The sequence below is a fragment of the Engystomops pustulosus genome, chromosome 5 (genome assembly GCF_040894005.1).
Source record: "Engystomops pustulosus chromosome 5, aEngPut4.maternal, whole genome shotgun sequence".
Classification (NCBI taxonomy): domain Eukaryota; kingdom Metazoa; phylum Chordata; class Amphibia; order Anura; family Leptodactylidae; genus Engystomops; species Engystomops pustulosus.
This window is the reverse complement of record NC_092415.1, coordinates 175,013,068-175,037,367: the sequence shown is the minus strand read 5'-3', so window position 1 is coordinate 175,037,367 and position 24,300 is coordinate 175,013,068. Positions and strand designations below refer to the sequence as shown.

General features: G+C 39.3%; 1 protein-coding gene across 12 annotated transcripts in view; it reads right to left on the bottom strand.

Annotated features, from left to right (window-relative positions):
* LOC140133559 (sodium channel protein type 5 subunit alpha-like) overlaps positions 1-24,300 on the bottom strand; it is a 286,670-nt gene that overhangs the window by 118,456 nt on the left and 143,914 nt on the right. For all 12 annotated transcript variants that reach the window (XM_072153872.1, XM_072153881.1, XM_072153869.1 and 9 more), the window contains exons 9-12: positions 20,670-20,811; positions 19,644-19,841; positions 18,615-18,800; positions 15,362-15,739 (exon numbers count right to left, since the gene is read on the bottom strand). In XM_072153872.1, the coding sequence (XP_072009973.1) occupies positions 15,362-15,739; positions 18,615-18,800; positions 19,644-19,841; positions 20,670-20,811 (904 nt within the window). The remainder of the gene's footprint in view (positions 1-15,361; positions 15,740-18,614; positions 18,801-19,643; positions 19,842-20,669; positions 20,812-24,300) is intronic.

The window sequence follows — 24,300 nt, the reverse complement described above, 5'->3', positions numbered from 1 at the left end:
GGTTGAACATTTCAAATGTACAAAAACAACCCGTACCGCACAATTTATTCCATATTCCAATACTTTTAGTCTATTGATGACACAATGGTAAAAATAACATGCGTCTTTCAGTGACAGTAGCTTTAGTCTAAGAAAACGATGATGGAGCATTAGATCAGTAAAATAAGAGACCACTTAGAGCTAAAAATATGACTAATAACAATGCCATCTTCAATCTTTAATCTGTTTGTTTATCATGTTGCTTCTAATATTACCTCGAATAGCAGCAATGCAGGCAATGGATAATTGACATTATGACTATGAGATATAGCGACGAGGAAGAACTAAAACAAATGGGGGGGGGGGAGGCTGTCTACAAGGTGACTTAAGGTTAAAAGAAAATTCTATCAATAGCACAAGTGGCTGTCAGATGTGTCTGCACCATCTACACTCAATATTCAATCCTCAAAACCTCAACGGACCCCAGTCCACACACCTAGGGACCTTGAAAAAAGGCACTTAAAGGAAATCTACCATCAAAATCCATCATGATAGACCAGGGACACTTACTCATAGATCCAGGCGCCGTGACTGTGGTAATCTTCTTATATTTGTTATCCATGGTCTCCTTCCTTTTAAAATCTTAATCTTCTAATCTTTTTAAAATTATGTTAATCTGAAGGTTTTAAGTCTGAAGGGCTCCTGGGGCTGTTACCAAAGCCCCTCCGTACTGCAGATTCAAAGGCTGTTAGATTGTCTCATCGTGCCCTTTTCTCCCTCAACACTTTGCCCCTATTTCAGATGTTATCTCACTGTGGCAGAGGAAGTTCCAGCACACAGTAGGAGGGAGGTGGGAGTGCACACTGTAACAGCCTGTGAATTTGTAGCATGGAGAGGCTCTGGTAACACTCTCCATGAAGCCCTACAGGCTCATTACCTTAATTTTAAAAGCTTAATAGTGGAAGGAAGGAGGCCATGGATAAGAAATATAAGAAGATCAGGGTGCCGGAATCTATGAGTTAGTGTCCCTGGTTTATCGTGATGGATTTTGATGGTAGGCTTGGTCACCTGTCTGAAACTTTATTACTTAATATATATCCTTTCTTCAGTCATCCAATAGCCATTTAATGACAGTCAATGATAATAAAAGTAACTCATAGCCTTCATCAGAGATAACATATATATGTAGTATGATTTCTTATAAAGGTCCAGTGACCATTACAGCTTTTTTCATGGCTTCATACATTAATTCTCATCAATATTATTGATAAAGCACTAAGGAAAAGCATAAGAGACATAAAAACATGAACATGGTCCATAAAATTCACTAACTAGTAGAATTACTGTAAGCCTTGGCTGCTGACTGGAAATTACATTTCACTTACCATGTAAGAATATACACCTGCGCTCATCCTGCACAAATCTACCATCAAAATCCATCATGATAAACCAGGGACACTTACTCATAGATTCAGGCATTGTGACTGTGGTAATCTTATCTGTTATCCATGGCCCCCTTCCTACTTCTAAACCTTTAAAATTATGCTAATGAGCCAAAAGGGCTCCTATGGGTGTTACCAGAGCCTCTCGATACTGCAGCTTCACTGGCTGTTAGAATGCCTCCCTCTGCCTGATATAATCTCAGGCAGCACAAGAAGTTTTAGCACACAGTAGAAGGGGAGAAATGCTCCTTGCACACTAAAACAGCATGTGAATCTGCAGCACGGAGGGGCTCTTTCATTATCATAATTTTAAAATTTGATTTTAGAAGGGAAAAGGTCAAAGATAACAAATATAAGAAGATTACCACATTCATAACAAGCATGATATGTGTCTCATGTGTGTACAAATCCACAAAAATGGAACACAAAGGCAAAAGGTGGCACTGACCTTATGCTGTGTCTTTAATCCATTTATATATAACAGCTTAAAGAGCAAACAAAACAAGGTGTGATAGCTGTTTTGCGTCTTATCTGCTTCTTCAGGCCTCTGGCATTGTCGGATGAAGCACATAAGGTGTGAAACATCCATCACCTCCGATTGGAAGCACCTTGTTCTGTCCTCCCTCCCTTTTGGCTGCCATATGAACATGGGATCAAGACACTTTTTGGTGCACGCTGCTTTTTCCCTTCTTTTTTTGTTTTGGTGGATTATTCTAATAGATATTTTCAATAGTATAAGACAAAAAAAAAACCTTTAATATTTCTAAGGGTAAAACTTCATAAACTTGTCCATGGAAATGCACACAGACTGGCCTCATACAGTGGAGCTTATAGGTATGGAACAAGATAGGAAGATAAACTACAGGGTGGGCACCTAAATAAAATGGGAATGGTTGGTGATATCAACTTCCTGTTTGTGGCACATTATTATATGGGAGGAGAGAAACTTTCCAAGATGGGTGTTGACCATGGTGGCCATTTTGAAGTCTGAAATTTTCGATCCAACTTTTTTTCTTTCCAATGGTAATAGGGTCATGTAACACATCTAACTCTTTGAGAATTTTACAAGAAAAACAATTGTGTGCTTGGTTTTAATATAACTTTAGTTATTTGCAAGTTTATGACCACTTATACAATGGGGCAGATTTACTTACCCGGTCCATTCGTGATCCAGCAGCGCGTTCTTTGCAGTGGATTCGGGTCTTCCGGTGATTCACTAAGGCAGTTCCTCCGACGTTCACCAGGTGTCGCTGCTGCACTGAAGTCCGCCGAGGTCTGCCGGAGTTCACGATGCGCCACAATCCGATCGCGTGCGGCAAAATCCCAGGGGAAATTCAGGAAGAATCGCCACAAGTTAGAAATATTCGGGTAACACGTCGGGAAAACGCGAATCGGGCCCTTAGTAAATGACCCCCATTGTGTTCAAAGTGCTGCCCATAGTGTTGGATTGTCAATGGAACCCTCTTCTCTTGACACACTGATAGAAACACTGCAGAAGAAATGCCAGCTCAGGCTTCTACATTCCGGTGTTTCAGATGCTTCACATCGTATCTTCACAGCATAAACAATTCCCTTCAGATGACCACGAAAGTCTAAGGGTATCATATTGGAAGACCTTGGTGGCCTTTCAACTGACCAATCCACTTTCCAGGAAAGTGTTCATGTAGGAATGCTCCAACCTTTGAGATAATCTGAAGGCATTTGTCTAAACAAGATGTGCAGCATTAACGAATATTGGATGCCTGTGCTAGCATTTTATAAGTGGTCAAAAACTTGTAACTCACAAAAGAATAATGTTACATTAAAACCAAGCATACCATTGTTCTTTTGTGGAAATTCTCAATAAGTTTGATGTGTTACATGACCCTCTTCCAATTGGAGAAAAAAAAGGTTGGATCCAAATTGGCTGACTTCAAAATGGCTTCCATGGTCAATACCCATCTTTTCTCCCCTCCCATATACTAATGTGCTACAAACAGGAAGTTGATATCAACAAACAATTTAAGATTTTTAAGGGAAATTTTATTTTATTTAGGTGTATCCATATAAATGGTCCACCCTGTAGTATTCATCTCGGCTTAACATTGATAACAAAAGTGGTTATCACGGTGTTAATGTGAACTAATAAAAAAATGTATTTGACAAAAACTCATCATAAAATGTAATATATTCTGAATATGCTTGAATGCTGTTCAGATCACCCACATGATAAAAAAAACTGGGGCTTATAAAAAAAATTTGTACTGATCCGCTGGGTAAGATATTTCTTTCTGGAGACAAAGAAAAGTGAGTCATGTGAAGGAAGATAAAGTGGCAGCTTAGGGTTCATGCAGCAGATGGCAGGTGTATTTTATATAAACCCTAGTTCTCCAGACTTGGTGTGATCTCACTAAAGGATTAAGAGAATTATGCGGATATTTATCACCATGGGCTGAAATCTCACGGCACCATCGCAGTTTGGCCTTTTATTAAACTCTGCTCAGTTTTACTTTCATAAAAGAAAGGGTATTAATAAAGTCATCTGCTTTGTGCTCTTCACCTACAGGTTGGATTAACCAAAATTAGACAAAAAATTGCAATTTCAGTCACCTTCCATATTTTGTGTCTACTCTATTATTACTGCCTAGCTGATAACAGACTGCCCACCAGGGAACCTGTCACCGCTGTTTGCAAAAATTAAGTTTCAGGCAGGATCCCATAGAGCCCTTATAGCATAAGGACAACCTTTCTTCAGCTAATAAAATCGCTGCGCAGAAAAGGAAAAAATTTACAATTATTCTCTGCCTGGTAACCAGACAGAGTATCTAGCGAGTCGAGGTGGGCGGATACATAAGTGCGAGTCCCTCGGCTTGCTCAAACCTCCTTTCCCTACGTCATCTGGCTGTCGGCTGAATTATAACACATATGCCTATGGCTGCCATGCGCGGAAGCAGGAGGCTAAGCAGTAAAGCCACGCGTGCACCGTAGGCATATGTGTGATAATTCAGCCGACAGCCGGATGACGTAGGGAAAGGAGGTGTGAGCAATCCGCGGGACTCGCACGTATGTATCCGCCCACCTCGACTCGCTAGATACTCTGCCTGGCAACCAATAACGGCTCAGCTTCCAACTGCCACAGCAGCAGCAGACAATGGCTCCTGTATATTGTGGTTAATTAGTGAATTTTTAGAAAGCGTAGTCTAGTCTATGATGTTCCCTGTGTAACTGTGCAAAATTTGGTGATTGGAAGCACGATGGTACATTCCTTTAGCGGACATAAATACATACATACATACATACACACTCAGCTTTATATATTAGATATATGTGTGTATATGTGTACATATATATATATATATATATATACATACATATTAATATACACAGAATATGCATATATATGTGCACATTATATATATGCACACAAATACATGTGTTTATGTACTGAATGTATGTGTGTGTGTATATACTGAATCTATCTGAATGTATGTGTTTATTTGCTGTATGTGTGTATCTGCTATATATGTGTGTATATGCTGTATTCTCTATAAATGTATATATGAGTACAAAAATGTGTACGTATAAATGTATACATGTATGTGGGTGCGAGTATAGAAAAGTGAATGTAGAACTTTATGTATGTGTATATAAGTATATACATGTGTGTATATATGTCTGTACAAATTTGTATATATCTTTTTAAGGGGTAGGGGGATCCCATGCAGAAATCTGTTATGGGGCCCAACCTCTCCTAGTTACGCCCCTGGGTATCATTGTAATTGTAATGACCCATAGGGAGCCAGATTCATGAAGTTCAACCTTTGTCTCAGCACACTATAGAATCTTATTTCTCATAGTCTGGGATTCCTTAATGTGTTTTTTTGCAAACTGAATACAGCCTTTGATATATCTTGCACTGAAAATAGGCTTCCATCGGCAGACTTTGCCGAGGGCTGCAGAGACAGTTGACTTTGTGGAATTTCTGGAGCTCAGCCAAAGTGATCTTGGGGTTCTTCTTTACCACTCTCACCAAGGCTCTTCTCCCACGATTGCTGAGTTTGGCTTGATGGCCAGGTCAAGAAGGAGTTTTGGTCATCCAAAAACATTTTTCCATTTAAGGATTATGGAGGCCACTGTGCTCTTTGGAACCTTGAGTGCTACAGAGATTCTTTAGTAAGCTTGGCCAGATCTGTGCCTTTCTGTCTCTGAGATCCTTGGGCAGTTCCTTAGACATGCACTTTGAGGTCTTACATAGACAGATGTGTACCTTTCCTAAGCAAGTCTAATCAGTTTAATAAAAGACACGTAGACTCCAATAAAGGACTAGAATCATTTAAAGAAAAATCAGAAGGAAATGGGCAGCATGTGAGTTAAATATGAGTGTCATAGCAAAGGGTCTGAATACGTATGACCATGTGATATTTGAGTTTTTCTTGTTTAATAAATTATCACAAATATCTACATTTCAGTTTTTTTTCTGTTAAGATGGGGTCAGAGTGTACATTAATGAACAAAAAAAGAACTTTTTTGATCTTAGCACTTGGCTGCAATATAACAAAGAGAAAAAATGTAAGAGATTCTGAATACTTTCCATACCCACTGTAATTGAGAGAAGTGCGGCACTAAGAAGTAGTGGAGTGATTACAGTACACGGTGCTGCCACCAGCTCAATAGACGAGAGGGTCACATGATTCACTGGTTTGCCGGGGTTAAACAGAGCTGCTGATTAGACCCAGTACAGCTCTAGCCCAGATATTTCCCCCCAGTGGGTCATTTTCCCCTGTTACTGGAGCTCTTATAGATGGTACTTTCACATTTTCAAATATCTATGTGTCACAAAAAATTGCTGTACAAAACAAAAAAAAATGTTATCGCCTTTAGAACAATAAGTATTAATATTTGCTAAAAATGTCCTGATCATTAAAGCCTTTTAAAGGCTGGTCAGAAAAGAGTTAAAATATATAAAAATTAAAATTTTACATTGGGTGTGACAAACATTTTTAAAAAAATGTAATTCCATTGGCTTTATAAACTGGGTCATAAATAAATATATATATATAGGCAGTCCCCGGATTACGTACAAGATAGGGTCTGTAGGTTTGTTCTTAAGTTGAATTTGTATGTAAGTCGGAACTGTATATTTTATAATTGTAGAAATTTCAAAATAAAAGGTGAACTTTATTGAACAAGTGGCTTGAGCCGCTTGAGTTCACCTCTTATTTTGAAATTGGAAACACGGAGTGCTGCCCGCTTTTTACTTTATCTACAAAATGATCAAGCCAGAACCTTTGGGGGTGCTGCACCCCTCCTTATTAGGAGTTGACTTGGACTTTACTTCATCTATACATATATTTAAAAAATTTTAAAATCACTGCAATACATTTTTTTATTCCTTTAAAGAAAGGAAATGAAAAATTGTAACAAATTTACCTGATTCAAAAAAAAACCCAAGTATTTAATGCTATAAAATCTTGGTGTATTGCCTCCTCTTCCCCAGACTATACGTTGGTTATACGAGGCGCCCCCCATTCAGGCTGATAAGAGTGCACTTTATATAGACGAGCTCTCGTGAAATGTAGCCTCTGACATAATTGCAGGAACTACACAAAGCGACAATAGACAATGGATGTGAGCAGCACAAGGTACATGAAACGGCTCTACAGCCTTTCTATATTTACTTCCACATAGTTTCGCTCATGTTGTGCTAAGCTGCCCTTCTGCTGCCTCTTCAAAATGAATGTGAGACAAAGGGCTCCCTGCCACTTGGCTTTCAAATCCAGAACAAATTTTCTGCATAGATTAGATACCAAGCCTGTTTTGCAGCCACGTCCTTGTCATTGCATCACCAAATGAGTATATGTTGCCATGGCGCTATGGAGATATTTCCTAGACAACCATGATGCCACCATTAGCATCAGCCACCCTACACTCCTCATCTTGTGACCCAGTCTGATTCATGTAAAATATCCATCACATTGCATAGTACAGAAAAGAGATGTTAATATTTGTATTTTATGGATTATATACCACGTTATCAGCCAGTATAATCTTATATTATTTGATCTTTTTTACCTTAAAAATTTGTTGCATTGTTCTCTTCAGTTGGGTCATAAAATATATTGGTGACCTCCTGTGAATACAAGACTTACTGGTTTCTTACCACTGCTATGGTATGTTGGACTATGCCCACAAATGCCACTTACACCTTTGTTTTTATTTTCTAGATGCTACTACTGTGCCAAAAGTTTACATTACAAATATGCAAATGAGGATGAAGTGCTTTGGCATGGCTCCTCAGGGCTCTGGCTGCACAGCAATAACATCACTTCCACCACCCAGCATGCTTCCCCTTCAGCTACATCAATCCTGGCTCCGGCAAAATGTGGAGCCCTCTTGTTCCTTTTTCAGAGTACTTTATACTAATTTGCATATTTCTAAAATGAAGTTTTGATATGGAAGGAGAAGCTGGACAGTAAAAACAAAGGTGTGGATGACATGTGTAGGCAAAGTCCTACATAACATGGCAGTTAGTTTGGATATTTGGATAGGTAAATTGTGGTCATGGATTCCCTTTAAGTGAGTCACCAACTCAGACGCCTTCTGTATAATTAGTGAAGATCAAATATATTTGTAAGTTCGTAGTTCCAGTATTACGCCTCATTTAGAAGAACGCAAGAGAGAGGAGCGAGGGGCCTGTCGATGTAACACTGCAAAATATAGTACATTTGTGTGGTGAGACAACATGTGACTAGGCGACATAGGCATCAATGAGGAGCGATATTATATTGGTCCCCATCCGGTCGTCTACATGTAGCCTAAATCTGCCATTTGTTACGTAACAAAGTTAAGCCGAATTTCCAGGACAACTGCAACAACATCCTTTTGGACTAAATAGATACGTAAATTAACCAAAACTTTTTAAAAATCCAGGGAAGCAAATCTTGAACGATTTGCTCATCTCTATAGATAATGGGGCTCATTTACTAAGGCTCCGAATGCTGCACTTTCGTCGGGTTTGCGTCGAATTGTCTCGGGATTTTGGCGCATGCGGTCGGATTGTGGCGCCTTGGCACCGGCTTTCATGTGGAAGAAATCGGGGGGTGTGGCAGATTTGAAAAAAACGTGGAATTTAAAAAAGAATTCGGAGCAGCAATACCTGCTGGATTTCGGCGCACGACATTAGTGAATCTCGACAGACCCGAATCAGCATCGGACAACACACCGTGGGATCGCGACTGGACCAGTTAAGTAAATGTGCTCCAATGTAACCGTATGAACTGTACCACACAGACTCCGGTCACACAGTTATATACAAGATTAAGTATACTTATGGCATAGTTATGGTTTCACCTTGCACATCATTAACAGGACTTGGCAGCTGACACTAGGAACTGATATTTCATGGGGAAAGCAAGTATTTGCTAAAACAAACATATCAGAAGGGTGATGGGTCCTCTTTAAAGCCTGACCTGTCACGCCGTTTTGGGGCCATAAACCAACTACAGGTCCATATGGACCTGTGGTCTAGGGTCCCAGATCAGCCTGTATCAGGTGTCTACGTGGCCCCAATGTAAAAAAACCCCAAAACATTTATACTTACCTAGATGAGGCACATCGGACTCGCATCTGCAGCTGTGTCCAGCGTGTGCCTCTTCTCGCGATGCTTTGTGAAACCGGGATTAGTCCCCAGCTTCATTGCTCAAGAGTATGTGCATGAAGCTCAGGAGGGAAGGTAATCTAGGGAAGGTAGTCTAAAAGTTATTGTTTATTGCGCCCATGTAGGAACCTCATAGAGGGAGTCTCAGGCACTAAACCACTGGACCTATTGTTGGTTTAGTGCCCGAATCGCCCTGAATTTCCCTAAATTTCCCCTTAATTTTAAAACTCAAGATAAAATTGACCTATTTGAATCCTTATTCTTAATTTTCACACTACCTACATACCGTGTTCCCGAAAAGTATTGTGTTGTGCCAACAACAACAAAAATCTACATGAGTAACAATTATTTCCCCTTCTGCCACTTCTAATCCATGCTTATCGGACACAATAAGTTTGATACATTAGCCAAAGCTCTTTACTGTTCCAAGTCCAATTGCTTTATTTTTTTTGTTCCTGTTTGATTCAAGTTATCTTAGCAGGAATCAAAGTCTCAAAGAGTTTCCTTTCTTTGAGCCAGCATCATATAATAAGTAAATACTCCTTTCACAAGACCGTTCCGACAATCTGAAGGGGAAGGTTTCCACTCCATTGGAAACCACTTTGCTTTGCATCTGTTTACCCCATGCAATGTGTGGTGATTAGTGCTCCGCTTAGGCACACAAAGAGCGGCACACCGGCACACTTGCCATGAAAAAAGCCAGCACTTATATAGAGATTATCTTGCAGTGACCACTGGCCAACATCATAGCTCATGGTTTGTATTACTAAACAATTGCTAAATCTGCCATACTATATGCTTAACTCAAGCTCATATTTAGTAAAGAGAAAAGTCCTTGGTAGTTGGACAAAAAAAATAATCAAAGAATAAGGATTACATTACATTTAATACCAATAAGGTTCAATAGGTTATGAAGACATTTTCCCATCTGCAATGTGAACAATTAAAAAAAATATATAACTTCCTAGAATCTAAAAAAACAAAATCTACCAATGTTCTTAAAGTTATTAAAATAAGTGAGCTAAAATATAATGGTTCCTCGTTCAGGACCTCAATAAAATAGGTTAAACACAGAGCAAGGCTCTTGTCCATCCATTAAAACACAATCCAGTAATTAAAAATATGTTATGCTTATCACAATGAAGCTCAATCTGCACTTGCTGGACTACTGATGACACCTCAATACAGTTAGCATTGCGTCAACCAATTGTCACCTACTGCTTAGGGTTGGGTGGGCAATTAGGTAGGGATGGTTTGTTGGTTCTAACTTTAGGGCTCACTGTCCATCCTACCGTTTCATCCCTGTCCATTCCCTTACAGCAGTGTTACTCTTGAAAAGAAGGATTTAAAAGATTATAAAGGAAACAGCCCCTTTAAGATTTTAAAAAGTATCTTCAAAAACTTTTCAAAATCTCAAAAGTCTCAAAAAATAACTAAATAAGCTTTAATTGCCTGCCTGATTCCAGTGTTTCTCTAGACTTTGGTCTGCACCTTGGATTTCAATTTTCTTGATCCTTTGTTCTCAAAGGAAATTTGCCATTGCCAGAAGGCTGTGGCAGCAACTTACAAATGCGCTCAAAACAATATCAGTCTTGAGCCACAATCTTGAGCCACTTGTGTGGGGTTATAGAAAGCTATAAAATTAAGAGATATCCCAAGGTATTCGTAGAGTATCCCATAAATGCCTTATTGGATTGCCTTACCCATTATGACCCACATCCCAACTTTTTGAGTTTCAGTATGACTTCCACAGTGACATATACTTTTAATTATTGTATAGTTCACCCATTGATTCATAATGGGCAACATACCATTCATTGTTTAATACTATATTTCAGAATTACAGACAAAAAAATACATGCTCGAATTTGTAAAGAGAAAATAGTAGAAAGCTGTCACTGAAGTAGAATATAAAATGGATTTAAATTGCAAACATTATGACAAACATGAAAAATAGTGAGAGGTAAAATCACTGCTGCTTCTAAAATTATTATATTTCATCAATTTTGAGAAAAATGTTTTATTTAGGAAAGCCAACTGTAACCTTGTAAAAAAAAAATTGTTATACTACCTTCCACATACAGAGAAAATCAGAGAAAATCTGAATTAGAAATAAAAACATTCAGTTGGTTGCAAAAGTATTTAGAATCCTTGAACTTTTCCTCATTCAAGTCATAGATTCTTAATGGGAATTAGGTCTGGACTTTGTATACTCACACAGTGGGGCAGATTTACTTACCCGACGTGGATTCGGGTCCGGTGCGATTCACTAAGATTGTGCGTCTGAGTTCCTGCAGGTGTGGCTGCTGTGCCGAGGTCCGCTGGAGTTCACCTGCTTCTTCCTGGTGCATGTAAGTGCTGATCTTGCGACACAAATCCTTTCTTAAATTCGGCGGCTTGTCCGAATTCATTGGGTTGTCCGACGGCCCGCCCCCGATTTCTGTTGCATGCAGGCCGACGCCGATGCGCCAAAATCTGATCGCATGCACCAAAATCCCGGGGCAATTCGGTGCAAAACGGAAATATTTGGGAAACCTGACGAAAGTGCGGCGTTAAAATCACACACAGTATATACACACATGTATACATCGAATATACAGCATATACACACATAAATATAGTATCATATATTATCATCATATACACAGACATATAGCTTATACACATCACATATTCGGACACATATATTCAGCATATACACACCACATATACAGCATATACAGCAAGTACACAGATACATACAGTACCATAATAAGTATATACACACATACGTACAGTACCATATACACTATAAACACACATGCATACAGTACTATATACACCTATGCATCATATACACACACATACAGTAAACACACACCCTGACATGCAATATCATATACATACATACATACATACAGAATATGCACATACATACAGTTTATACACACAACACATACTGCAAATACAAACCCAATACCCCAGATGTCGGTGCCCCCTGAGACAGCGGGCTATGGCTGCTACCCTTGTAGTTACGCCCCTGGATATTATAATCTAAATATTCTTTGGTTTTAACAATTCCATTATAGCTTTGGTTGTTTAGGATTGTTGTCCAACATTCTTTGACAGCTTCACAGATTATGCACAAGGAACGCTCTGTATTTAGCTCCATCAGATCGTATTCAGGATGAATTGCAGTGTTGGCTTTCCTCCTGACATATCTTTTGTCATTTAGGCCAAAAAGTTCAATTTTGGTCTCAACTAACCAGAGCAGCATCTACCATATGTTAGCCGTGTCTCCTGTTGCAAACAAGATTTGGTTTCTTCTGTAAGTAGTTTTCTTCTTGTCGGAGCTGTAAGTTTAGGTGGAACATTATGACTTGGTAGCTGTTGATTATCAAATGACTGATTGAACAGCGCTCTGTGAGATGTTCAGAGCTTTGGCTATTATTACAAAATCTAATTCTGCAATACAATTTTTCACAACTTTATTCCTATGCTGGATGGTGTGTTCCTTGGTTTTCATGTTTCTGTTCTCTAATGTTCTCTAACAATTCTATGAAGCCCCTACAACAGTTATAGTCGTACTAAGCAAAAAATTCCATACAGATGTACTAATTAGATGACTTCTAAGGATGGATTTTAGTTAGGGGTATTAGAGGTTATTAGGCATTACATTACCTAAAATATACATTTGGGTTTATTGATTTGAAATGTTAAAATGTCAAGGAGTATGGAATCCTTTTACAAGCCAATGAAGATTTCTGTTTGACAGTAGTAGAATAATTTAAAGGGTATGTACAACTCTGGGGATAATTGATGCTGATAAATGGTGCACATATTTGCTAAAAATAATGTTTCTAACTACTTAGGATAATATAGAGACATACTGGCCATTTAGACAGATTTTTTTGACATATTTCTATGCAAATAAAGGAATCCAGTCTGCAGTGAATTTGAGTCAAAAGCATATACAGAAGAAAAACCTAGCTAAATTTATAATTAAAAACTTACAGAAAAATTACTTTGGCCAATAGCAGATGCTGTGCAAAATAAAAAAAAAACATCCCACAAAGATAATCATCAAAATCAATCTTTCAATCAAACAGTTATCATGTTTTTGACCATGTGTTGTAAGGACATGGCACAGGGATCCTGAAATGTCCTTACAATGTAAGACACAGATGTATCCCATTGTATGCCTGAATGCAGGGGGAGGAGTGATGTTACTGACCTAATATGGACAGTGATATCATTGGTTCACCCCAACTGCAGAGCAATATGCAATATGCAAAATGCAGCATCTGCTCCCCATAGGCTTCTATTGTCTCCTCCAACTGCATATGTCCCTCAGCAGGAGGCAGCAGGATGGAAAACCAAATTGTTTTTAGACGTATAGTGGTCAGACCAAGGAAAAAACATGATGTGAACCAAGCCTTATATATGTGTCACCTAATATGTGTCCCAGTACTAGGCCCAATCAGATAAGAACCAAAGGGCTAAAGCAACGGTGTATGGGTGACATTACATGTATACCATATGAGCTTAGGACTTTGGACTCTGAAATTCTATGTCCACAGCACTAGTCTTTTTACACTTAAGAAAGGGGCACTCCATTCCGAAACGCGTTGTGATGTTAAGACTTGTATTCAATAAAACTTATACTTCTTATACCTGAGTGCACCATTTGACTAGACTGCAACCAGATATTCTAGATGCTTTTTAACCCCTTTCACAATCTGACGGCATGCAGCCATCTTGACAAGGATCGACGCCCCCCTGATCACCATCTCTGTGATCACCCAAAAAGAAGAGAGAGACCTAAGATAATCCACATCAGTGGTCAGAGCCTCCTGTGCCCATTTTGGAATTTTTTGATGGATGAACTGTGCAGTTGTGATGTACTGAAAGCGCAAATGCACCTGATAGATCCATTAAAGTCAACAAGGTCTGTCAACGTCTATATAAGACCATAAAGTGTTCCCCGCACATCAATATTTGAAGAAAGTTATTCTTGATGTCGAAATGAATGTTAATGTACAAGTACTGCATGCCCTCTCCTTGTACAGATCTCTACTAATATACTGTACTTTAAGAGTGATCGACTCAACATGTCCTTTGGACACTTAGTCCACTTTCTGTGCCGCGTTACACAGACTGTTGATCTGGTGTAAATAGATTTTTTCACAATGGCTGTTCATAAGTGTCATCATCTCCGAGGCCACAAATGGGAAACCAGTAGAGACAAATATGATGATTTTGCCAAAGTTACTATAAGGGCTTTAGCTGCCATTTATCTACTACAGTTTCGAAACAAACGCCATGGTCTACATGAAAGCTCAAGACAGCTGTTCACCCTAGTGTCTCCGTACAAGGATAAAAGACATGTTTTTTCACATATATACCAAATGTATCATTAGGGTTCAATCCGCATTGCTAAAAGTACTCAAAAAAAGCAAGTCTGACGTTTCCCTGCCCCTCCTGCCATACAGGTTATATCAACAAGCTTGGCCTCCTGAAAAATCCAGTGATTGCAGGAACGCCCCACGCTGACCCACTCCACCACCCGGCATGACCCCCTTTACGTCCACTGTTGTATATGAAAACTGGAGTACAATCCTCGACAAAATCTCCCCCAATGTGTCCAGTGCCAAATAAAAACAAAATATCTACAGATTGCCTTCAATTTATCTATTATATTCTTCTGAGCCAGCAACCAATCCACAACAAAACAGTGAGTGCCTCTAAATCCTAGACTGATCATTGATGACCACACAATGTCCCTTTAACCCCACATTGTGCTAAGTTTACTGACAGCGTCCATCCGAGACACAGTTTATTACAATATCATTTCGTTTTTGCTGCAGAGTTACCGTGGCTCAATGAATGATGTAAAATCCCGGAGGAAAATCTGCAGATGTACAATACAATAAAATGTCCAAGTGGAATTTATCCACAGCGGAATTTGGTCAAATCTTATCCAGTTTGTAGCTATAATGCACTATAAATAATGCAGCCATAATGCACTATTACTGCTGTGGATTTTGCTCCTACAATTCCATATTGGAAAATCATTCACATGGATTACACAAGGGTTTTCCCATGTCCCCTTTGGTGCACGATTTGCATTAAGCACCAGTATCCATGCTTGACCCACACTCCATTCACTTTCATGTTGGTTTTCTCCTGTAGCCCCATGGAAATGAATGGATCACTGGTCTGAGACACTCCTTTCAGAGGACTTCAGTGGTCAGACCCCCAGCGATCATACACTTCTTCCTACCCTTTGGCACAACCCTTTTAACCAGTATAAACGACAACTTACGTTTTCTTCTGTTCCAGTCTTCTCCACAATGACCGATGGCAACTGTAACCCTCCAGGAGAAGTTGGATTTGAGTAGGTGCCAGCTTCTCCAACCAAAGATACCACTCCATTACAATCCACCGAACTGTTCCTCTTGCCATTCTGTGTGAACCCCGGTGTGTTTGGGAAGGAATTGGCGCTTGTTTGGCTCTGTATACTTTGGCGTCTTCCTGTACGTGGAACCAGTAAAGATCCTCTGTGACCATAACTGGCATTGCTGACTTCATCATCTGCAAAGTCAGTCTCAGAGCAAAGGTCTCTTGGACGGAAATTAAAGATGTTCCCATTGCTTTTCCTTCGTCTACCGGAGAGAGGCCCAATAGCAATGCCAAGAAGAGACTGAAAAGCAATGAAAAACAATTTTAAAAAAAGGTCGATAATGATAATAATAAAATGATGTTTCATTCTTCATCCAATTGATTTGTGCTGAACTGCAGATACCCAATTCAAATATTTTCCAATTTATATGTGTGTGAATAATACACAATAGTATATGTATGGTGAGTGCCATAACCTGAGGATGTAGTCAGACGGGGTCCTAAAAGCCTTAGTTTGGGGGTCCGGAATTGATTTTTCATTGTGGGTAGAGCATACGGACCAACGGCGGTCCCTTTCTCTCTAATTGAATAAAGTGGCAGCTCCAGCATCATGCTACTCCATTCAATGCTATGGGAGTGTAGAAAAATCACTTAGCACAGTGCTCAGGTATCTATGGCAGTCCCATAGACAGTCAATTAGTATTGCTGGAGATAGATGAGCACTGTGCTCAGAAATTATCAACACTAACATACTATTAAGGGACGCATACTTGACCTACAGCTCCATCAATTACTGAGTACAGGACACTTATTCTTGTTATTTATGGGGGACCGCCACCAATCAGATTGTTATTCCCTATCAATGAAACTTGCTACAACCCCTTTAAGTTAGGCCTTTCTGCCTCACACACATAGGCACATAGTTGTATAAGGATTCAATGCTACAAAAAGGCATCAATCCTTCTATTTCCCTCTAGTCTTAAAGTGACATGACACCTGTCAAGAACTGGTAGAGTGCTCTTTAATCTAATCTAAATTAGTTACAAACAAATAGGCGCAGAAAGAAATGACATTTGCTTTACTTGAAAGCCCAGCACAGGGACTACTTCCTCCCTAAGAACAGGAACAGGTGCACTCAGGGCATATTCATTTGCAAAGATGACTGATTTATACACTAAAGGATCTTCAAAGGAACATTTAAGTAAATTGACTCACTGGCCAAATGTGGTTTTCAAGGGTGGTGAACGCTACTAAAGACATACTGCAGAGGACACAGCAGACACAACTTCATATAATAAGTGCAGCTTTTATGGAACATACAATTTCCACAATTTTCGGCTATCTATCTATCTATCTATCTATCTATCTATCTATCTATCTATCTATCTATCTATCTATCTATTAATCAAAAAATGGTGGCACACCAAAAATAGTGAAAAAACTGAATTACTTTATCACTGAATCAGGAGCCTTTCTCAAGCTGAAATGTAGCACTCTTGGAATAAAGTAATTCAGTGTTTTCACTATTTTTGGTGTGCCACCATTTTTTGATTAATATTATTGAAGGACTTAATAAACCCTTACATAGAGCACCCGTTTTTTCTTAGACTGAATTATTTTATGTTTTTATCTATCTATCTATCTATCTATCTATCTATCTATCTATCTATCATGTACACTGTCAGACTGCCAGCCCCACCCCTGAGAGTACCAGGGGATCTTCCCGAACCCCATTGATACAGCAGAAGAAACCCCAAACAAGTAGGATCCATTTTTATGAGAGATAACAAAGGGTAGATCTATCTATCCATTTGTAGGGAGCCAATTATTACCTACATATCTATAAATCTATCCATCCAGCTAAATATGCATCTATTTTTACTTATTCACATATTTATTTGCAATGTTTTATTTGTGATCTATTCAGTACAATTCAGAGTAGTACAGTGTGAACCAAGCCGGACTGGATGTGTGCAGCAAATAGGCAGCACTCAAAATCAAAAGTAAAAAAAGCTGTGTTTTTTTAAATCCATACACAACATTTTAATTGGTAACCAAAGGGGGGTTTATCATAACTTGTCTGCCTGAAAACAACCCGCGATTTAGCTGCAGTTTATGGGTCGGAAATTGCGACTACTCTTGCCTTTTTCGTCAGTTGGGTGGTGTTGCCGGACTATTCGGTGGACCGGCATGGGGTTGGGGTGCCTCGTCTCTCTACGTCAGATTTGGGTGCAGGCTGTAATGCAGTGCTACAACAGGATGGACCCGTCGTAGAACTTAGCATGATGCCCCATGGCGCAGGATATATGTCATGATGTTCCGGACCAGAGAATCTTATTTCTCATAGTCTGGGAGTTCTTCATGTGTTTTATTGTAATGTATTTTATTGCTTTCATGTGTCTTGTACAGAGGAGAGGCTTCTGTCGCACACACTGCTGTAAAGCCCTGACTGGTGGAGGTTGCAGTGATGGTTGACTTTGTAGAACTATCTCCCATCTCCCTACTGAATCTCTGGAGCTCAGCCATAGTAATCTTGGGGTTCTTCTTTACCTCTCTCACTAAAGCTCTTCTCCCATGATTGCTTAGTTTGGCTGGATGGCCAGGTCGAGGAAGAGTTGTGGTCATCCCATTCTTCTTTAATTTAAGGAGTATGGAGGCCACTGTTTTCTTATGAACCTTGAATGCTACAGAAATTCTTTTGTATCATTGGCCAGATCTTTGGGCAGTTCCACAGACCTCATGAATCTCATGTGCTCTGACATGTACTGTGAGCTATGAGGTCTTATATAGACAGGTGTCTGCCTTTCCTAATCAAGTCCAATCAGTTTGATTCAACACAGCTGGATCCCAATGAAGGAGTAGAACCAGCTCAAGGAGGATCAGAAGGAAATGAAAAGCATATGAGTTAAATATGAGTGTCACGGCAAAGGGTCTGAATACTTATGACCATGTGATATTTCATTTTATGTTAGATCAATTAGCAAAATATATATATTTCTCTTTTTTCTTCTGGCAAGACATTAATGAGCATAAAAATAACTTTTTTGACATTACCAATTGGCTGCAATGAAACAAACAGTAAACATTTAAAAGGGTCTGAATACTTTCCATATCCATTGTACAGTATATGACCTGCAGCTCTGTGTATTGGATTTTATATAAAGTCGCACAATTACCGTCTTTCGTCCACTCTCTTCATCGGATTCCCCTCTGTTAGTTCTTATGTCATCATTGTACTCATCAACTTCAGAGGATTTTTTTTTCTTTCTTCGATTTCTTCTTTCTTTGGCACTTTTGGAGCTGAATGGTGACATTTCACATGAGCTGTACGAGCCAGCATCAGGTCCTTTATTAGCCAATGCCTGCTCAATGAACAGAAAAATGCTCATAAAGTCAATATCAGATCATTTACCCTTAAAAAAAAATCTAAATTCTAAATTTACTGTAAGCACATTTGTCCATGGGTACTTCACCAAAACCTAACCACCTACTCTGCATGGACTCTAATAGGGCATGAATTTTGCTTTCCTTGTTATTCTTCCTTCCCTAAGGCATACAGTTTCTTTTGGGCAGTGTAGAGGTCATCCAAGCATGATCTTCTTATAAACTTTTCCGAGTGGCCCCTTAACTGCTACTACTACACTATGCATAACCTTGCTCCAATACCATGGGAGTCGAGACCCAGCCATTTGTCTAAGAGGTCCCAGCGACAAGACCACCTAATTCAACATGACATAAGAGTATTCCAAAAATCCCAAAGTAGAAAAAAGTTTCACCTATAATTCAAATGTCTTAATACCAGCTGTCACCATGTTAACCTGTCACCATGTCACCAGAAATGTATTTTTATGTCTTTACACTATAAAACTTTCAGATTACCTGGCTCCCTGCCAAAACTGTGTGGGGAGTCCTGGGGGGGGGGTGTCAACTGCAGCAGCCTGTGTCCTGTACTCATGCAGCTCCCTCCCTCAGGAGGCTGAAACACAGGCACACACAGGCTACTGCAGCTGCTCCCCCCTATTTCGGGACTCAACACACATGGCTGGTAGGGAGCCAGGAGGTGTGAAATAAAGTTTTGTAAAGTTGTGGCATTTTTAAAATCAGGATAACATGGGCTCTTGTAACCTGCTACCAGCTAAAAATTATATTCCTGATGTTAATCATCACATAACAGTTAAATTTGTGTAGTTGGAAAATCTATTAACCTCTTGTTCCTTTTTAAGTTGTTCCATAGCTTGTTGGAACTCCTTCTCCTTCTTTTCTGCTTCAGCAATGCTCGCTTGGTTCTGTTCTTCATAAGCCATGGCCACCACAGCAAGAATTAAGTTTACCAAATAAAATGAACCCAAAAAGATGACGAAGACAAAAAATATCATGTATGTCTTCCCTGAAGCTCGTAGAGTCTGTGGAATAAAAAAAATGTGCATGTTGTTAATAATGGTCATTCGGATAGAAAAGGACAGATTTACATATTGGTAATATAATCCAGAGGGGACATATATGGACAGTTTAGACAAAGAAGGAATTTCTGGAGTAAATCGTAGGGGTGGTAGATGAATACATCCCACCAGGAAAGTCTAAGTGTCTTACTAATTGATACAACTGGCCTGGTTTTACACTGGAAATGTGTTGTTGCCCTGAGGCACCAATAAAATAGTTTTTTCCCTATCTGCTCATACAGACCATCTGTGTGCACCATTCTCATCCCCTCCCCCACTCCTCAATTTCTGCTGATTCAGATCAATATGGATATTTTTACCTGATGATCCGACAGGCGGCTGCACCCGACATTACCACACCCATGCTTTAACTGAAGCTGTGCCTGACTAGCACACAACCAAATTTGGCGAGCCAACCAAATTTGGTGAGCCACCTACCATTACCAACTTTTTAAAAATCCATAATTTTGGAAAAACTTTACTATTGTATAAACGCTTGTTTTCTCTCCCGCCTTTCTTAAGCTGTATTCTACATAGCTATGCCACTATTGACATACAACAGAAAAGGTGTCTAAAAACTGAAAGAAGAATATGGCCACTATTTGTACAAAATACTCGCAATAGTGGTTTTAGTTAAAAATGTTCTCTGACTAATCACTGTGTTCAGAATTATAAGTAAGATGCTGAATATATTCTATTGATTTATTCACACTACTTGACTTGTCATTGAAAGCTGAAAGACGTAAATCACTTGACTAGATGCAAAATTGCAATAAATGATACAAACGTTACCTGTTGATACAAGTTTTCCCAAAAGTCTTGTGTCATAAGTCGGAAAAGAGAAAGGAAAGCCCATCCAAAAGTATCAAAGCTGGTGTACCCGTAATTGGGGTTTCTGCCGACCTTCAAACAAGCAAAACCTTCAGGGCATTTTCTGTGGACATAGGTGAAGAGAAACAGCTTAAGAAGATCCATCCTCATCCAAGTTCTACTTTTCGTTCGAATCACTTGAGATTAGAGATGAGTGGACCAAATTTTGGGTTTGGTGTTCTCTGTTTGGCGGCTCTGCCTGACCTGGACATGTTACTTGATGGGCTGCTTAGCAGCCATCAGGCAGCTTTACGCCCCTGGAAACTAGGCAGGGCTGTTATTGGCCAGGTGGACGCCTGGTGGACACATGTGACCAATCATGTCCATGTTAGGGTCAGACAGTTCCCTACACTGTACTGAGGAGAACCAACCAGGTCGAAACAGTGCTGTCTACAGTTGGGAGTCTGTTCCTTATGGAATAGATATATTGGTTTGGCTTAATCCCACACCATGTTATTAGCCTTCTTGTAGGTCATACTTGGTGTTAAGGGGGCTGCCTTTCAAGGTAGCAAAAGGAGGTATTGTTTTCCATGTAACACCTTGGAAAACTAATTTGCATTCTTCCCACATGTCCAGGTTAGGCAGACCTGCTAAATGGAGGAAACCGAACCTAAAGTTCTGGTTCTCTCATCTCATTTCAAAATTTTTTTATTTCAATGTTTAATTATTGTTACTTTTTTCAATGTCTTTTCAATAACTAGTATAAAAAATTCCATTCGCACAGGAATTCAGCTTTGCCTTGTATGTCTGATGCTTAGTGGTTACATAACCTTGAATTGTTTATTTAAACTTAAACTAGTCACATATCTGATCCATGTTGCGGGTGATTCATCATGGATTGTTTCGACCGTAAATCAAAGATGCAATTGGCAGGGAATCAAGGCTACTATACAATTACGGATACAATAGATAACGCAAGACACTTTATGCTACCCCTTAGATAACTAAAACAATGAAATCTGTAATTGTCAATTAGCCTTAATCCCATTGTGCTTCCATTAGTCATACTGTATCATTTTATGATAAAATATAAATATGATTTAACATTCAGTCTCTGTCTTTAGTGTTAGTCATGTAGGTCAATCTCTAACATAGGAACAATGACGCTTCTTTTTACATTCGTTTTATTTGTGCTAGACTGCTGACTGGCTGCTATGGCGGACCTGCCTGGTTATTGTCTTCCCCCGTGTGCCCCTTGTTTAATACATCTAGTTATTGTTCCCTTTTGTAAATTATAGGTATATTAGGAGGCACGAAGCTGCTCCATAGACATAGAGAAGTGTGAGGCAGCAGATATGTAATTACATCTCATATTGTTAACACTTTTCTGTAGGTGGTCGGCTTTTACTTAAATATTACACCACTTTAAAATGCAATGAATATGTTTTTGCTTCTTTGTAAGATCGTGCCTACAAAACTGCTGCGGGACTCCAATGTAAAATCTGTGCTAACCACTCAACTACAATGTGTAGTTCCCTAGTTTCCTGACATGGGGAAGAGACCCCTGTAGGTGCACTTACCTTTATACATTAGGGAACACATTACAATATCCTATTGCATTATACATGTATCACTTACATTATTGTATTCTCTCCTCTACGTTGTGTTATAGGTTTCTGATTCCTGGCACATTGATAGGGATCTAACGCCAAAACACATAGCTCATCATCAACCAAAGAAACCTACAACTGTTCCCAGAGGGGTACGCAGAGAGATTTTTAGACTCAAAGGTTAAAACCCTCTGCAGAAAATATTGAGTTAAGCAGCAGATTCTGTATAATGCGTTAAATACCCTTCAGAAGGATGACTTGATGTAAAGTCCCATCGATTTGTCCACACTCCTTCCCATTATATAGGGTTTGTTATGATTACAATCCAGCTAAATTATCGCACTGACAAGGACACCTGACACGCCAATATTTGGTGAATGGATTGCTATTTTTCACTGGTCTAATCATCGTAAAAAAGGAGACATTACACCATGACCATCACCATTAATATTCCTGGTGATAATAGTCATGTGATCTCCATCTGTCCATGAGCAATTGTCCTGGCAGGGCGATTGCTCATGTTCAGAGATCACATGATCCTCCATCTGCAGCCATTTTGTGGTCAGGAATGTCTGGCTGATGATTGTAAAAGACAGGAGGCTTCACTTTATATATCATGAAAGTGGAGCATAAACTTACACAAACATTACAAAAAATAGGAGGTAAAGTGGCCAACCCCTCTAAAAGAATGGACTGTAAGCTCTTGCGAGTCGGACCTTCATCTCTATTGTTCCATCTGAGCATATAATTACTCTGTTATGTCTTATTTTATCAATATATGTACCCCAAAATCTGTAAAATACTGCAGAAGATAATGGCGCTAGAGAAATAAAGATTTGTTTGTTTTAGTGAGAATATAATAATAATAATAATAATAATATGTAAATAGACAAAAAAAACAATCCATAGTTACATTTTTATGATTTCTTTACTAATTCAATTTTTGAGTACAGGCAGTCCCCGGGTTACGTACAAGATAGGTTCCAAGTTGAATTTGTATGTAAGTCGAAACTGTATATTTTATAATTGTAGATTCAGACATTTTTTTGCCCCCGTGACAATTGGAGTTTCAACATTTTTTTGCTATAAGGGGACCAAGGATTATCAATAAAACTTCATTACAGACACCTTACAGCTGATTATTACAGTCTGGGACTATAATCGTAAGCAGGGAAGGGCAGCAAAGTGAGATCACGGATTAAAATCCAAAGTGGGTGCAGGCTCGATAGGGTCTGACTCCAAGACCCTGGAAGTCCAAAGGAAAAAGGCAGGCGGGCAGCACTCCGTTGAATAAGGGTTATTTTATTTCACAAGTGGATAAAGCAACCTTCCGGCTGACTTTATACAGCCATTCTCAAGCTTGAGAATGGCTGTATAGAGTCAGCCGAAACGTCGCTGTATCCACTTGTGAAATAAAATAACCCTTATTCAACGGAGTGCTGCCCGCCTGCCTTTTTCCTTTAGTCTGGGACTATAGTAAAGAATCTAGAGAGCTTTCCCAGAGGTCACAGCGGGCAAAGGGGTCCGTCTGTAAGTAACTAGGGGTTGTCTGTAAGTCGAGTGTCCTTAAATAGGGGACCGCCTATATATAAAACATGTCAGAAAAGCACTAGGTGTCTTCCTACTAGAGAGTTTCCTTACAATAAGTGATTCTTCCAACACACAGGCTGGGCTTGGCCGGGCTTATAGATACCCCTATGGAAATGGGGTGTAGCTCCGTGAGCACTCAAATGCAGCTTATCCAGAAAGAAAACAATGCCATATATCTCAAGTCATATATACAAGACCAAGTCATATATACAATCACATAAACTGATGTATTGTAAGGGTAGCTGCATTTGCCAGTGTCATCTACCGCAGATTATAGAGATACATATTACTAGATCACAGTAAATACTACTGAACATCTCCCTACAAGGCACAAATACACAAAAGTTCTATACGGGAACATAAAAGCTACAATAATATACAAAGTCTACACTTGTATTTACTCTATATCACAT